The sequence below is a fragment of the Rhipicephalus sanguineus genome, chromosome 8 (genome assembly GCF_013339695.2).
Source record: "Rhipicephalus sanguineus isolate Rsan-2018 chromosome 8, BIME_Rsan_1.4, whole genome shotgun sequence".
In the NCBI taxonomy this organism is placed as follows: Eukaryota; Metazoa; Arthropoda; class Arachnida; order Ixodida; family Ixodidae; genus Rhipicephalus; species Rhipicephalus sanguineus.
In genome coordinates this window covers 65424279-65437212 of record NC_051183.1, presented here as the reverse complement: position 1 = coordinate 65437212, position 12934 = coordinate 65424279, and the positions used below count along the sequence as shown (strand labels likewise).

At 44.6% G+C, this 12934-nt stretch overlaps 1 protein-coding gene across 1 annotated transcript in view; it reads right to left on the bottom strand.

The window, feature by feature from the left end:
• Positions 1–218: 218 nt before the first annotated feature.
• LOC119402030 (venom metalloproteinase antarease-like TtrivMP_A) overlaps positions 219–12934 on the bottom strand; it is a 223783-nt gene continuing 211067 nt past the window's right edge. The window contains exon 14 of the mRNA XM_049418474.1: positions 219–474. Coding sequence (XP_049274431.1) covers positions 394–474 — 81 coding nt within the window. The 3' untranslated portion in view covers positions 219–393. The remainder of the gene's footprint in view (positions 475–12934) is intronic.

Here is a 12934-nt window from a genome sequence, read left to right as displayed (position 1 = left end):
TCTACGGAGATAAACATGCCAGATAAGAAAAGAGACACAGCAGATCTCAAGAAAGCGAGGAATCCTGGTGATTCCCTCATACGTGCGCAGTTTTATTGAGGCTGTGCTGAAGCGCTGGCTACCGCTGTCACTGCTGCTGCTGCTGCTGCAAGTATTAGTACTACTCTAGAAGGGTAGCGATTTGGGCGAGTTGGAAAATGCTCATGATGGTTAGCGCAGATGGAACCCGGACGACGTTTGTTGTCGTCGTTTTTTCTTCTTTTCGTTTGTGTACCATCTGCGATAACCATCATAAGTACTACTCGTCCTAGATATTATCCGCCACAGCGAGACTTGGTATCTATGTATTTCGAACAAACTGAATCGCGAATATTGCTGCACAGATCACAAAATTCATGGAAATGTCCTGATAGTATGATATTTGAGCCTTATCTCGGTCCAGTTGTGGTGGCTGCAGTTACTTCTGTAGCATGTCTGTGAACAAATTAATAAAACAAACGATTTGTAAATGAAACAAAATTAACAGACACTAAAAGTAGTACATATTGGCAATGAAATATTGAAATACTAAACAGTTCAGAGTCAAGGATTTTCTCGAAATGCACTGTTGCTGTGAGAAACAACAAATATTTGCATGAGGAATGTAGTACTTCGGAGACATTCCGCTAAAACCGTGATGACTGGCAGATCGTCAAAATAATATAAGCTTGTTGACTACTCTTGCAACGCCATTACCTGTGTACCCCAATTTCTTTGCGGCTCACATGACTGAACCCCATAACTTATTATGAGCGTGTGCACGAGCACAACACATAGAAAACAAGTGAAGATTTGAAGATAATTCCCACTTCGAACAGAACTGGTTAGGCAGTTGTTTGATTACGTGGTGCTTATTATCTCACGGTGTTTCCAGTGGATAATGATTTCATTGTTCTTCTGCTAAATATTATTTTCCTATTGAAGAATCCCACTATATGACATTCCGCAGTCTGCATAAGGTAAAGGATTTAAGAAGTTGTCCTCATTGCTACAGGAGACTTTCGAACTACCTTCTTCATTGCGTCCACGGATGTTGCAGGATGTCCTCAAAGAAGTGCAACACAAGTTCGGAGCAGTTCACAGTCATTACATGACACGTCTGCGAAATGTTCAGGCATGTTCTTACGCTGATTTTAGGCTGATAGCATTGCCCAAGTGCGTTATTCGAAACAACGGTTCTGCCTGAAGTTCCGTGCTAAAAGCTAATGTTTCTTTTTTTTTCATGACTAGAAAGTGACAAACAAGGCGCGGATATAATGGTTCAGACATAAACACATGAAGATGAAAAATGAAACATTTAAATTTCACATATACCTTGTTTTCGCCGCATGCCATTCCATCGAGCATGACATCACGCTGACAATAAACTTCATAGACGCTGTTGTGATACACAGTCATAGATTCTTCTGTAGTATACGAATATTCCTCCTCATCAGACTCCTCACTGTACACATAATCTTCATCTGTCCCATTCCAGCAACAATTTATATAACATTCCGCTGTATCCGGCTGTTTCAGAGAGAGATAACACGCGGAATGTTGTAAATTATTAATACATATAACAAGATATCATCCCCACGGAGAACCACGGAAGAGTTATACTCCGCATGGAACCACTAACTCTTATTCTGCACATTCATCTCGATTTTCTGCGCACGGGCGACCTCGGGTTCTTGCTCACAAAGAAAACCTACCGTCAAAGACGCAGAATTTCCCTAAAATAGGATGTGTAAGACTATCACATTGATATGTACATTGGTCTAGCTCATTTTTATAGAAATAGAATGAGGAGCCGCACTGACGGAGAAGCCATGACATCGCACCTACATTTATTTGGAGCGCCAGGAGAAAGGCAAAGCGGTGAGCGAAGCGGCTACTGCAGCGCCGAGCCAGGCTGAGATGCAGGGCTTTTTGCGTTGCTCGAGCCTCGAGCCATGCTAAAGAAATTGTGCGAGAGGCGCAGCGGTAGTGTCAGGTGTTGATCTTGACAATGTTACACAGTAATTACACTCCCCCCTATACACAGATTAGATTTGATGTCACGATTGCGCAGCGTATATACAAGAGTGGAAGTGTGGGGCAGAAGGACCCAGAAGCGGTCGATTCCAGCAAATGAAAAGGGCACTGGGAGTCATTAGAAATGCGGGGGAAGGTCCTGCACAGTGCGCAGTGGACGAAGGTTGTGCCCGAGGCACGTTATGTGCCGCAACTGGGAAAACTGGGGAGGTGATTGTCAGAAGTGGACCTCACAATTCCATTGCGCACAGCTGCACCAGCTCAACAACGTAGTACGGTATTGTAGAATGTATGAGAGGAAAACAGCAGGAATATAAGGAAATACATTGACAGTACAGAGGCTCTACAATATGTTGCCTCAACAATCTGTCACAATAAAATATACAATATGTTGCCCCAACAGGCCCAGCATACCACCTCATAGATAATACGGCTTGTTACTGCACGACTTATGGCGCTGGAATATTGACAAACAGTTGATTCCGGCCATAGCACGGCGAGCGTGGTGGTGTTATAGGCGCGCTTACAACGCTGCCTGGCGAGAACGTCGTTTTCTAGCAAAAATCCGGACAATATTGGGGGGGGGGGAGGGTGTACTGACACCCGTAGGCGTAGATGGCGCAGCGTTATCAGGGTTGCTTCATCACATACTGGCCTTCGTAACGTGCGAATTGCGTACACTCTCCCCTACCTTCACCCGACACCAGCAGCAGCCAAAGTATAATAACAATAATAATAATAATAGGGCCTTTATTTTTCATCAAGCATAAGATGAGGGAGGCAGGGAGAAAAAGCTGTCGAGCAGCTTGACTAGCTCCGGCCCTCCAAAATGTACACTTCGGCGCCTTTGCAGCAGACTGTGCTGAACGTATTGAATAACCAAAATGACAATGAGAATGCAAAATGACAGGCTATTAAACAGTGTACATAAACAGGGCAAAGAAACATCAAGGAAAAAAAATAATAAGAGATGGAAGAGAGAAAACATTTGGGTATAATACAATTCATTTTCATTGAAAATATCATGTAATCACACAAGATTTGTTATCACAAAACATTCGTAACTAGAAAACATTTGTAAGAAAATATTCGTGCCTAGAGAAACCAGTGTTGAAATTCATCAGGGGCAAACGAGACAACGTATGGGTTAGATTTATGAAATGACAATGGTGCGTAAAGAACGTAGAAAATTGTTTCAGAACAAGCATTAGAATTATGACGGGAGAACCACTGCAAAACTATGAATACAATTAAATTTCAACATTTGAAAAAAAAATTACGCTGTTTTTTGGTAGATGATCTCTCCGGTGCAATGTTTTGGTTGCAAAACAAGTTTAGTAACTCCGGAAGCTTGTGTTTTAGCATTTGTGTCCCGTAATTTGTTCGACATAACGGTACTTTCCAAGTCTCTAGATGGCGCACCAATATGGCTGCATCCTCCTTTCTAAACAGGCTAAATGAGCTAGGAAATGGCCGTTATCTTTAATATCGGATTTGTATGCTATGGACAGGCGGTAAGAATAGAGAGATGGAATACGTAGAGAATACGCAAAGCTCTCCTCCATGTATTTCGAAACCACCCATTAGGCAGCGGAAGCATTCCTTCTATTACACCACTTTGTCAGTTTGGAGCCACAAACGGCTTATGAAAAATGAGCTAAGCTTGATTAACAGCTCAAAATGTTAGAGTGGCGACCACAGGCTGGGACACTTCAGCGTTTACCCGCAAGAATGTGACGTCTATCGCCATTTACAAGTTCAGCATTCCCCATACCACGCATAGCAAATTACGCAAAGTCCCTTTTCAAAACTCATGTACACCATGTATCACACACAAGTTGATGTCAAAAGGACCAGAGCCCTTCAGAACAGCTTACAAAGAGCTGGTAAATTACCCTAGGTCGATGAGGCAGAATACCCACTTTTCCCTATCCTGTAACCTATCGGTAGGGAATTGTTAACGCAAGCAATCCAGATGGCATCTATTACTGTCAAATTCTCGAAGGAGACAAAGGAGGCTGTCACCACATTTCTACAACCCATCCCTGACAGCCATAACACTGTTAGTTACCCCACAAATACCTTACGCAAAATATGTCCAGTTCAACTCTCGCACTGATGTTTCCATTCCATGTAAATATTTGCTCACGCAGAGCCAGTGATGCGGCTAAGGTCAGGGCCCCTGGAATGACGGATCGAGCGGAGTTCAGGGACGCCACCTTAAACCTCGCAACTCAATTTTGTGCGCTCCATCGGCATTTTACCTAGCAAAAAATAATAAATCAGTACAGCGTAAAAAACATGCACAGAACATTTACTATATTTTCGCAACGCATTCAAGTTTTTCAAAAATGAGGTACTCGCAACATTGCGTAAACAGAACTCGTGTCTTTTATGCTATCATACTTACTTTGTGACGCGGAACGACCTGTACACCTGGATGCGTTAAGTTACAAAACTGTTCCTCAGTAACGTTTTCCCCAGGCAAAAAGTCATTTGTATAGTTAGCAGATGTACTGACGTTTATACATGAGTGTGGTAGTTCCCTGCAAAAGAAGGAAGGACACCATTCTCTCATTTCGTCTCACGTTCATGGGCAGGATATGATTCAACCTTTTCTTTACTATCTGTTATTTATACCCGTACAGGCATTAGGCGGAATTCAGGCAGTGCGTGGTCAAGTAAAGCATTTTGGACAGGTCCTGATAAAAGAGCGAAAACGCCGTTTAGTGACAAATTCTGCAAAAATAATTGTTCAGTTTGCCTATATTCAAGATGGGTCATTCCACGCCAACTGTCCCAGTCGGGGCGCTCGACAAAAATAAATTTCTCTGAAAAAATATGGGAAAATTACGCACATATACACATTAGTTCTAGAGTATTGTCCCAAAATATTTTCAGCGGCAAAAAGTTTTCGTACACGTGAGCGCCATTTGAACTTCTCAATATGGTTGAAAAGCAGGTACGAAAGAAAAATTCGTTATAAATGGACCGTTTCACGCATTCATTCGAAACTTGATTTTTTTGTGTTTTTAGAACATGGCGCTTTTATTATAGGACAGTTGCTTGGAGTAGGTTTATATTTTTCACTCCTTAGCGTGTAGGTAAATTGAGTAAATTGCAGTGTTTTCGTGAATTTTTTTGCAAAAGACAATTGTAGACCAAATACATCGATTATTTTTATAGAACTGTCTATAACACGTGCTATCTCCTAAAATTTTTGTTTTGCCTGTGTGCGGCGCATCGGCTCTAATATAAAATCCTGAACTTGGAAAAAACGCTACATTGGGCTATGTTCAGACGTCTGTAGCACCCTAAGGTGGTCCAAGAAAAAATAAGCAGAAAAGCGAATACGATTGAGAATTATAACACCTTCGTCTACCAAAAGTTTATTGAAGTAGTTTTTGTTTTAGTCAAGAAAAAATTTTCTGAGGTTTAGCCCCACCGTTGCATTATTTTGCTATGCGGGCAGTGCAAACCGACTGAATATACTGCATAAAAAAAGAGGTAGTGTATTCGTAGCACATGGTTTTCAGCTCCTTTTTTTAGTGCTTTATAATGTATATTACTTATCAAGGAGATGATAAACAGCGGTAAAAATATAACAATACCATTGGCTTAGATGTCAAAATTCCTCAATAATGAATCGCGTTACTTATTGCGTTTTTTACGCGCACCGGAGGCGGCGGCGGTGGCGCCGGACAACTAGGCCACAAAAATAGGGTGCTGTGATCTCATAACAGCTGCAAAACAGTGCATGTTACCAGACAGACAAATTCAACTTTAACGAATATATGCTGCCTGCAACCATCTAAATAAGGATGTGAAAAATAGCTTGGCATATTCCGCCGTAGTGTTGTGGACGACGGACGGAATGCGTGAACACGCGGTGCGTCGTCATATCGTGTGCCGTTCGTTGCGGAATACTCAGATGAACTCCGTTTTGATCCGCTGTAAATGACTACGCTCACGCCTCCTTCCTCCGATTTACATGAACTTTGAGACTTCACTTATGCTGATGCCAATTGATTCTCAGAACCGCATGCAATAAGTAACGCGATTCAGTATTGGGTATTTGCGGCATCTAAGCGATTGGTATTGTTATATTTTTACCTCTGTTTATCATCTACTTGATATGTATGATACATTATAAAGTACTAACAAAAGGAACTGAAAACCATGTGCTACGAATACACTACCTCTATTTTTTTATGCAGTAATTTCAGTCGGTTTGTATAACCCCTATAGCAAAATAATGCAATGGTGGGACTAAATTTCACAAAAAAATTTCTGGACTAAAATAAAAACTACTTCGATTAAACTTTATGTGGACGAAGTTGTTATGATTCTCAATTGTATGCGCTTTTCTGCTTATTTCTTCTTTGGCCACCTTAGGGTGCTACAGACGTCTCAACATAGGTAAATGTAGCGTTTTTTTTCTATGTTCAGGATTTTATTTTAGAGCCGATGCGGCACACACAGGCAAAACAAAAATTTTAGGAGATAGTACGTTTTATGGAGAGGTCTATAAAAATAATCGATGTTTTTGTCTGCAATTGTCTTTTGTGAAAAAATTCCCGAAAACGATGCAATTTACTGAATTTTACCTACGCGCTAAGGAGTGAAAAATATAAAGCTACTCCAAGCAACTGTCCTATAATAAAAGCGCGATGCTCTAAAAACACAAAAAGCAAGTTTCGAACGAATGCGTGAAACGGTCCATTTATAGCGAATTTTTCTTTCGTACCGGGTTTTCCACCATATCGAGAAGTTCAAATGGCGCTCACGTGCCCGAAAAATTTTTGCCGCTCAAAATATTTTGGGAAAGTACTCTAGAATTAATGTCTATATATGTGTAATGTTCTTAGACTTTTTCAGAGAATTTTATTTTTTATTGCGTTAGCAATTATATGGGCAGTCTCGGCTGGATTTTTCCGTCGCTGTCATGCATCGTATATGTATATGTTTACATGTATATCTATAAAAGCCCCAAAGGAAAACAATTCACAAAAATGCTTCCGAAGCGCGGAATCGAACCAGGGACCTCTTGCTCCGCAGCGAGTGGCGCTAACCACTACGTCACGAAACGCAGATCCTCCACGTAGCTAACGGCGAGCGTTATATACACACCTTTTACCGCTGGACGGACTCAGACACGGCCGGCGCTTATAAGCGTTTCTTCATTACCAGCGACATGGCGCTAGGAGCGCGACGGGAGCATTTAAATTCGTCGGCGTGCTCACTCGCTTCTTCTTATATTTGCGCAAGGAGAACCTTGCCCTTCCGCTGTCTGCTCGCGCGGTTTTCTTGTGGTGAGGGATGTTACAAGCTTTCACCGTGATGTCCGCGCTTATGTTACGGAGTGTACGAAAGTCACCCGAGCTCACGAGACGCCGCTAAACGAATAAACAGAAGATGAGCGCGAACTATCAAGTGTCACAGCTCGACACTTGAAGCACGCTAGTTTCCTTCGCTGCTGCGGCCGCCTTTGCAACAGGAGCGCTGTTCAAACTGAGCGTATCCATTGGCGAGCCTCACTTCGTATAGCATTAGTTTCTTGTTATCGCATTCATTGCTTCGCCCTTGCGGCGAAACTGTGACTTTTTTTCGAGCGCCCCGACTGGGACAGTTGGCGTGGAATGACCCAGACCCAATGCACTCAGTTACACAAAGGGTTGTGTTTCGTGGTTTGTCATTTCAGACGAATAATTCCGTTGCCACAACCATCCATTTCTTTAGGAATGAACCAACCAAACCTTGACAGTTAATGCCTGTGGGGATACACTGCAACATCGTTTAAGATAAGAATTTGTGCGCCTCTAACACCGTCGCCTAATACCGAAGACTTTCTACACCCTGTGTGACGTGAGATCAAGGTGGCATCGTTAGCTGGTCTTTGGGTGCGTTCGAACGATGAGCCAGGCTAGAAAGTATCGTTCACTGAAGCTGTCGCACGGAAGTAATTAACACATCAAAGAACAGAGTATCATTTTCCCGTACTCCTGCAAGCGGCTCATAACATACTGACTTCTGATTTTCACAGTCGGGAGGTATGGTGGCTAAATCTTACTACCCCAAAGAGACTGGTATTTAGTCCCGCTACTAGAACCGCAGCAGGGCAACTGTTTGTTGCCCAATTGCACGCCACCAGACGAATAGTCGGTCCACTTGAATACCCCCTGTGATTAATTTATTTACGTCAGCTCACAATATTAGGGCGAAACTCATGAACGGCTCATTAAAGGGCCCCTAAACCACCCACAGGTCGAAATTTAGTTGTGGCGTTGCAGTTGTGCACGAGTCTGCAGCGAATGCTGGCGGAATTTCCGGCGCTTTCTCGGTTCTCTCTTTCCTGCGCTACGCTGTGTTCGTCGGCTCGTCTATCCACCTCTCCGAGTGCCCCACCTCAGAGTCGGAAGTGCAAACGCAAGAAGCTCGTGCATCTGCTAGCAAGAACAGGCCCTTATTCGCCCACTGACAGCGTCCCTTGCTCGAGACGTCACGTAATCATACAGGTGACGTCATGGCGGCTGTTGTCGATACAGGAAAGGCACGAAGATGAGCAGACGAGCGTCTGTTGGTGGTTTAGGGGCCCCTTAAAATGGTCAGGTGGCGCAAAGACACCAAAAACGCCAGGCCTGCGCTGAAACCGCAGCACAGTTACAGCGAAAGCTGGAAGAGCGGCCTTTCTAGAGCCCGTTGTAAGCTCTCTTGGGGCTACAATACAAGTACACTAGAAAGGTACCCACTACGCCATAAATCACAATTTTTGTGAAGTTGGGAAGCACCTTCTAAGCCATCATTTGTCATTCGGCGGAAAAGCGAGGCACCAGCTACACGTCTGTAAGGCATTATGTGAACTTTGTTGACGCGACGACTAATGACGATGAAGAATTATGGCTCAGCTCTTTGTAATAGGTTGGAAGCTTTAAACGGCCCACCAGTTATGTAATTTGCATTCGGTGACGCCCAGTCGCTATTTCCCTCTCCCATCATGCTGTATAACATACGTTGACGTGGGAGAGAGACGGGGGAGAGGGGGGTGAAGAACTTTACTGAGACCCCGAGGAAATGGATCATGCGCTTATGGGCTTCCTTGGCAACCAATACTAGTCCACTTTCGAGGAACCCACTACGCTATAAATCATTGTAATTTTTGAGAAATAGGGCAGCAGGCACTGTGCCATGTTTCGTCATTCTACGGAGAGCGTTGGTACCTGCTAAACGCATGTAAGGCTTTATGCGCACTTTATTGATGCTGTGCCTGACGACGATGAAGAATTATGGCAGAGCCCTTTGTAATGGGTTGGAAGCATTCAACACCTACTCGTTGCGCAATTCGCATTATGTGACGCCTGGTTACAGAATTCGCGTTGTGGAACGCTTGGTGCTTATTTTACTCTTGCACCACGCTGTGTTGCATTTGCTAATGTGGTTACTTCCCGACATGAAGCCTGTATAGGACCTTTTTGCAAAGCAGTTCCAAGCACCGGCATGGCTCAGAGGTTGAATACTGGGCTCCCACGCAGAGGGCTCAGGTTGAAACCTCATTCCATCCTGGAATTTTTTGTATTATGTCGTTTTTCTGTTCTTATTTCGAGCGATACTGGTTGCGGACACCGGCGGCGGCGGCGGCGGCGGACAACTACGGCGCCAAAAACGGCCGGTGAAATGATCTCATAACAGCTTTCGCTGTAACACCCGGTCTCGAATACAAAACCTCAGCATGAAGATTTGCGTGCCTGATGGCTCCAGGAGGGTGGTCTCCGCGCTCACTTCATCATTTTGGCGTTCACTTGACTCAAAATTAAAAAAAATTCGGCGTTCATGTCGCTCGTCCTAAGGTCGCCTGACCAAGCACGTGTCGCGTGCCTCACGGCGCGATCTGAGCTTTCACTTCTTTTTGCGTTCGCGTTGCTAAAAAAACTTTAAGAAGCGGCGTTGGTGTCAATGCGCCTAAAGCCACATGTCCAACTAAACGCCTCGTGGTCCGAAGCGCGAGGTGCGCGATTACTTCGTCTTTGCGGCGTTCGCGTGATTATAACCTTCACTGTAATATGGGAACACCGGTTGGCTCACACGGCCACATCGGATGACCACACCGGTCGACTTAGGAGAGCGCATACGGTTTTGTTAATCCCTAGATATGACCTTCTGTAGTTGCCTCCCGAAGGTAGGAGGGAGAGAGAGAAATGAAATTTATTTAAAGACCTAAATAAGATGGTGGTCACAAGGTGAGCGGAATCCTGAGTGTGGTTCGTTGGTTCGTCGTAATACCTCACTACGTTTAGCACTTCGTCCACCAGTCGAAGCCGGTCATTAGGCCACAGGCAGGTCAGTAGGCCCTCCCATTGCAGCGGAATCAAAGGTTTGATCATCGGATGCAGTGTTTTGTTGTGCCCATACTCCCATACCATACGATGGAGTGTGGGCGGCGCTGAGCAGTGCTTGCAAGCGCAGGGTTCGCGCTGAGAAGTAACCGGACGAAGCTGTACCTAAAGTTTACACTGAAATTTTTCCAAATTACAAGCTCGACAGAAGAAATTACCCTCCATTGGACCCCAAATTGACGAGAGTGACCGCCTATGCATAAAGTGCAAAAAAATGCATCTCCTCACATAGCACTCTATTCCACAAGCTCTGACTACGTGCCCACAAGCAGAATATTTTCTCACGCTTTTTTAGCGGCCAGGAAGTGGTGCTAACACAAAGCTCGCCGGTCTTGGCAAGAATGAAAGGCGTGATAAGAGCTGAGTAACTGCTGCTGTGATCAGAAACGGTTTGATTCTTTGGATATAATATTTGAGAGCGCGGATGGTCCCACCATAGTGACGACGTTGCTTGCATGTTTATAACATGGAAGACAGACAGAAACACAACAACAAGCACAGAAAAATAAAGAATTAACTAAGAAAATTTTCTGAGCAGCGACGTGTCCTTAGAAAAGTCAGTCCGGCCAGACAGAGGCTCTCCCACCGTGAGGTCGAATATGTTGTGTGATGGGAGGTCACGAGGCGAGGTGAGGAGAGATGCAGGCTGGCTTTGAAGAGGCCAGGGATAGCTTGGGGATGCTGACAACGAACCTTGAGCGTTGCTGAAGGGAGCTTTGGAGGCAGACGACGTCAGCGGCCACGTGAAGCTCATAGCTTTGACTCCCGGACCACGTTCAGAGCGTCCACATTCGGGCCCGGTCACCCGACTTCGTCGAATGCCCAACACTCTGTGCCCATCATCTCTCCATTTTCTTCTTCGCCCCCTAAGCTCACCGCGTTGGCGCATTCTTGTACATGTGCAGGCGTCCTCGTCGTCTTCTACTGCACATCGCACACCAGCCCTATGAGTATTTTACGCGCACATCGCAGAGACCCGATTTCAGTATTTTGTTCATGAAGGAATATAAATTAAATGCGGTATGTTAGCGCTTAACAGAGACACTAGTTGCAATATGTTGCATGTCTCAGTATTTTCATACCGCAGATGTACCACCTACAGTGCACTGCACATTTTTAAGTGCGTCACGCAAAGTTCGACCAACACATCACCTCAGATGGAATTACAGAACTTTGCCAAATATCGACATGATCAAAGTGCGTTCACTTGCCAGTTAAATACAAAAGAGCGGCCGGGTAGTAGAACACGACACTCAAGTTATCGTGTGCCACACGGAATGAAGAACACGATTCTCTTGCGTTGCAGATAAGCGCACCAGAGGCGCAGGCCTGCGCCCCAGCCTGGAGGGATTATGGAGCATAGGCCACTTGAACAACTTTCATTTGCATGACGCAAATTCAGCCTTAACTTCGGCGTTATTACCCAGAGCCTGTAGGCGTTCCAACCACGCACGTCGATGCAGAAATATCCTATTATCCCCATTAAGCAAGCGGAAGCACTGCGTCGGTACATCATGCGGCAGCGCGACGTCCCAGTGGAAGTAGCTGATGCCTTACATGATTGGACAGAAGGTGCATCAGCTTCCTTGTTCCTCAACGATCTACCTCAAACAGTACTACCGTTTTCAAACACAACCTTTGTACACATGTCACGTTCCCTTTCATATGAATACCTGCTATATTAGAGAGTTTTAGTGCTGGGGACGCCAAGCCACCTGCGTACGCACGCTCTTGTGTTCCTTTTGTACTCCCAGCCGCATTCACGGAGAATACAAAAGAGCGCAAGGGCCCGCCCACCGCCAAGCCCGCGGGAACCCAGCACCAAAACTCTCTATTTTATGTTGAGCCCTTTAGTGCTAGCATCCTGCTCTCTACGCGGAACGCTACGGTCTTTGCCTTTTCCCGCTTCCTTTCCCCCTTTTGTATATAGTTGCCTAAACAAGCAACCACATACTACCGCGTCTTTGTCTTGTCTTTCCTTGTATCGTCGTTAAGCCAAGGTTTATATTCCGGTCGCCCACTTGAACTCCACAGAGCCAGCCATACAGTTTACAGCGTAAATAAAAAATTGTGCATTTCTTAAGCAAGCAGAGCAAAACACAGACACAAGAAGGCACAGAAAGGCAAGACGAGGGCTTTTTTTTAGTTCCAACAGATTTTTATATTGTCACATCCACGCCTATTTATCAATGAACGCTGATCTGAAAATTGCATCATGACGCATGAACACCTTATCAAACTCCGAAACCATAAAGCTTACCAGCACGTACGACTGTCTTAGCCAGCCTATAAAAGTAAAATTTAATGAGAAAAATGCGACACAGCTAAAAAAACGCTAAAATCCAAAAGCTTCAGATTATGTGACGCATGCTCGTACTCAACGATTTATCCTAAGGAAAGAGGAGGTGTCAGGTATCTGCACGTTCAGTCTTGTGTGCTCGTCTTCTGCTCTGCTTGCTCAAGTATGAATTCTTACAAAATTTCCTAAA